Below are 4,045 nucleotides of genomic sequence, written 5' to 3'. Positions count from 1 at the left end.
ACGACATGTAAGCAGTTTTTTAGTCTGTCAGAACTGTAGAGAAGAAACAGAGAATTACTGTTTGCACTGTGTTCTCTTGTATATGCAATTAATTTTCTCGGAAGCCTTACTTGTGACTATTGTGATGTCCGCTTTTGTTAACGTGTTTAATTTGTGCGTGTGTGTTTGCGCGTGTGTGTGTGCTTCAATCTGTCTTTTTGTTAATATTTGTTATACTGTGTTATTGTCATATTATTTTTATGTTATATTTATTAAATTTTGCGGGTAGCAAGGTGAGGTTGTGGTGGTTAAAGTGGCTGTTCCAGCTGCTACTGTAGCCGCGTTTGAACGCGTGTTCGAAAATTTCATATCTGCGTTGTTTATTTTCTTTGAGGAGTACCTAATTTTGAAAAGTTTAAAAGATGATAACATTACAATGACAATTTTAAAACGCTGAACGGTTTTACTATCACTAATTTCTATTACTTGAAATTCTCTTTATGTTCGTTTGTGCATCTGCATCCGCATCCGGCTTACTTACGTTTGCATGTTGAAATGTGCGTGCCGACCGTATGTGCTAATTGATGTTTATTGTGAATGCACTGGGAATACTGGCGTCAATATTTAATGATGACTCCACTGTTTTTTATTGTTGTTTGTATATTCCTCTCTCTCTCCTCTCTCTCTCTCTCTCTCTCTTTAAACTTTATCTCTCTGTGTACTTTATAGCACTCATTGTACTCTTTGCCCTTGAGCAGTCATGTTTATATGTTGTGGTACAACCTTCTAAGAAATACCTCAGTTATTTTTGTGTCTCAACATCTGATTAAGCTTGTAGTACTTGAATGCTAACTTCATGGGGCCCAAAGTGATTTCAGCCTGCCAAGGTTTATGTCTTTGGTTTTAAAAATTTTCTCAAAAATTTGTTGGGTAAAAAATGTTGATGATTCACGTGTATAATTTATGGAATAGAATATTATTTTTTTCAATGAAATATATTGGCAAACTTCAAGGCACATGAATTTATATCTGCGATGTGTAATTTAAACTTTGATTGTGTGTTATGATTTACTGTCGACCATTTCAAATCTTTTAGAAAATAAAATGATTCAAGTCAAAATGAAGAAATTTCTAAAAATAATAAATATCCAAAATATATTTAAGTGTTTTGTTAATGAAAGAATGAGTGAACGAACGAACGTACGAACGAATGAATGATTGGATAGATGGATGGATGAATGGATGGATCGATAGGTGAATGATTGAATGAAAAAATAAACGAATGAATGAATGAATAAGTTAATGAATGAGTGCAACTTAGTCATGGTGCTTAGTGGAAATTTAATTTTGTAGATGAATATTTTAACAGGCCCGACCAGCCTAGTCAACAAATTATAAGGACATCCTCTTCGATGTTTAGAGGAGCTTGTCTGTATGTGTGTGTGTGTATGTATGTATATATGTATGTATGTATGTGTGTGTGTATGTATGTATGTATGTATATATGTATGTATGTGTGTGTTAAAACCAAAACATGATGAGTGACACTGAACCGTCAAACATCAAGTAACAAATGGATTAACACTTTGATTTGTCGTTAATTGCACATGTCGGCATTCAGTTGGATATTTTCAAGCACACAGGCACGCAGGAACCGCTGCAACAATCACGAAATGTGGTTAGTTGCGAAAAACAGTTCCCTGCTGTTGCCTGACGCTGATCATTTTGCATATTTCCTTAAGAAATTTAAGGGTGTTGGGGTTCATCGGGCCAAGAACCTCGATGCATATTGGCAAGAATTCCATCGAGGGGAGGGCGTTCCCATATTTTTTCATTTTCTCGTCCGCTGCCCTGGCCGCGGCCAAACCGCATTCTTTACTTGTCAGGTTTACGTATCGTTTGGCGAGGGTGCCAGGGACCGTAACATCCCACGCCAAACATCTGCCGGCTCTCCAAGGTATTAGCGTGCATCCGTCCGGGCGCCTACCATCATGCGCAGAAATGCCAGATGGTTCCTTGAGAACCGGGATTGAAGCCTTGGAGAAGAGCCGACAAATGTAATCGTTTAGCGCTGAGTGACGTAGTTGACGGCCCCCACCCAGGCGACAAACCAAACCGTGGTGCCCAAACTCGTCCGCCCCAGCGCCACATCGGCACGTGTATTTATTCTGAATGTATGTATGTATGTATATATGTATTTATGTATGCGTTGTTTGTATTTTCCGACTTTAAAAAGTATAACATGCCGATTATGAAGAAAAATATCAAGTGCGTAAGTTAAGTACCCACCCATCTAGTATGTACGAGTCCTTGGTGGCTAAAAACAATAGCTAGAAATACTATCATCTGATCCCCGACCTGCTAATTAATCTTGGTTTCAGGATCTCCTACCCACCCATCCAGTTACTTACGTCTGAATGTATGCGTGTACGTCTGTATGTATGCGTGTGTGTATGCGTGATCGTGTGTCTGATTCATAAAAATAAATACACCCTTTCGACCCCAGCTCCTGCACTCGGCAAGTTGCATACGGTGATGGAGATTTTTTCAACGCTATGTTCAGGACTGAAGGCTTCCCATCAAAAATTTCAATTAAATTTGTGATTTTTATTATTTTTGAACACTTGGTAGTGGCAAAACATTTAACCAAATTTTTGAAATTTTATGTTAAAATACAATATATCTATATATCTATTTAGATACTATTTAAGTATGAGATATATCTATTTATATACAAGTAGAATTCAGCGTATAAAAGATACATGATACATGGATTATGGGAAATGTATGTTTCTCCATATATGAAAACATGATGAATGCATACTTCTGCTGCACGTCTTCATCATCATCATTTAAGTGTATAAACATGTTGTTGGGCTTTGTGTTTGTTTGTCTGTCTGTGTGTGTTTGTGTTTGTTTGTTTGTGTGTGTGTTTTTATGTTTCTGTTTGTTTGTTTGGTTCAATTTGTTTTTAAATATTGTTTCGTTTGGTGATGTTTGTTGACGTTGAATAAAAATTACTTTTCAATATAATTTTTCAATTGTTTTCATAAAACAGAATTCCTTCCCCTCTAATGCAGTTTTAAATTATTTTTTGTTTAAAGTCAAACTGAAACAACGTGACAGGATGTACTTAACATGTTACATAACTTTAGGACATACAATTTATATGAAATCTTAAAAATATACACAGATAATTATTTGTACATACAAATACAAAAATGTTTTTATACACATTTTTGCAAAAGCTCATGTACAACGAAGGTACAGTGTACAAGGATGGACCGGGAATACTTTGACGAAGGGTCACACAACGGAAAATTTGGCGACCCTTTTTTTTAGCATAGTCGCATATTTTTTGTCATTTTGAGTCACTATTCCAAATAGTGGTTTGTAGTAAAATGTATACAAAAACTACCAATTAAACATCATGTTGGATGAGTATAAAGACATTTAGAAAGAATTGTACCTGTGATAATGGCTTCCGAAATCAGGCACTGCCAGCGTTTGAATTATATTTACTCATGATAATTTAACAACACACAGAAATAAAATGTCAAAATACACTTTTTTTTACAAAAATTCATAAGTTCAATTTCTAAGATTAATATTTACTGATAATGTTAGTTATTTGGATAGTTTAAATTCAATGATAGAAAGTAAAGCATGGCATCCTTTTATTGAGTTATTAAATTTGAAATTATGATGTGAAAACCATGAAAACAAACAAACAAATAAACAAATAAACAAACAAATAAACAAACAAACAAACAAATAAACAAACACGACGCACATTTTCATAGGCACATCAACAAGCAACAACCACCCGTCCATCTATCACCTCACTCTGACAGTCTCCAAATCCAGCTGGTCAGCAGATGCTCTCCTCACGTCAAAACTCTACCTCATACAAAATTTTTCACCATTCGATTGTATAATGCCTCTGCGTATTAGCCATGACAATATAGTTAGTAATCAATCGGCCAATCAAAAAACGAAATGAAACGAAATTAAGTTTTTTTCATCCAATAATCTTCAAAAACTTTTAAAAAACTCAAAATCATAA

General features: G+C 35.1%; 1 protein-coding gene across 1 annotated transcript; it reads right to left on the bottom strand.

Annotated features, from left to right (window-relative positions):
- Positions 1–777: 777 nt before the first annotated feature.
- On the bottom strand, positions 778–2,508 carry HELRODRAFT_182398 (hypothetical protein; the record flags this gene model as incomplete). Its single annotated transcript, XM_009032670.1, has 4 exons — positions 778–858; positions 1,695–2,147; positions 2,391–2,392; positions 2,472–2,508. 4 exons carry the CDS (start codon positions 2,506–2,508, stop codon positions 778–780), a joined length of 573 nt encoding a protein of 190 aa, XP_009030918.1.
- Between the last annotated feature and the right edge of the window lie 1,537 nt (positions 2,509–4,045).

Source organism: Helobdella robusta (assembly GCF_000326865.2).
Source record: "Helobdella robusta unplaced genomic scaffold HELROscaffold_86, whole genome shotgun sequence".
Taxonomy (NCBI): domain Eukaryota; kingdom Metazoa; phylum Annelida; class Clitellata; order Rhynchobdellida; family Glossiphoniidae; genus Helobdella; species Helobdella robusta.
The sequence above is the reverse complement of the archived record's forward strand: the minus strand, read 5'-3'. Positions and strand labels throughout refer to the sequence as shown.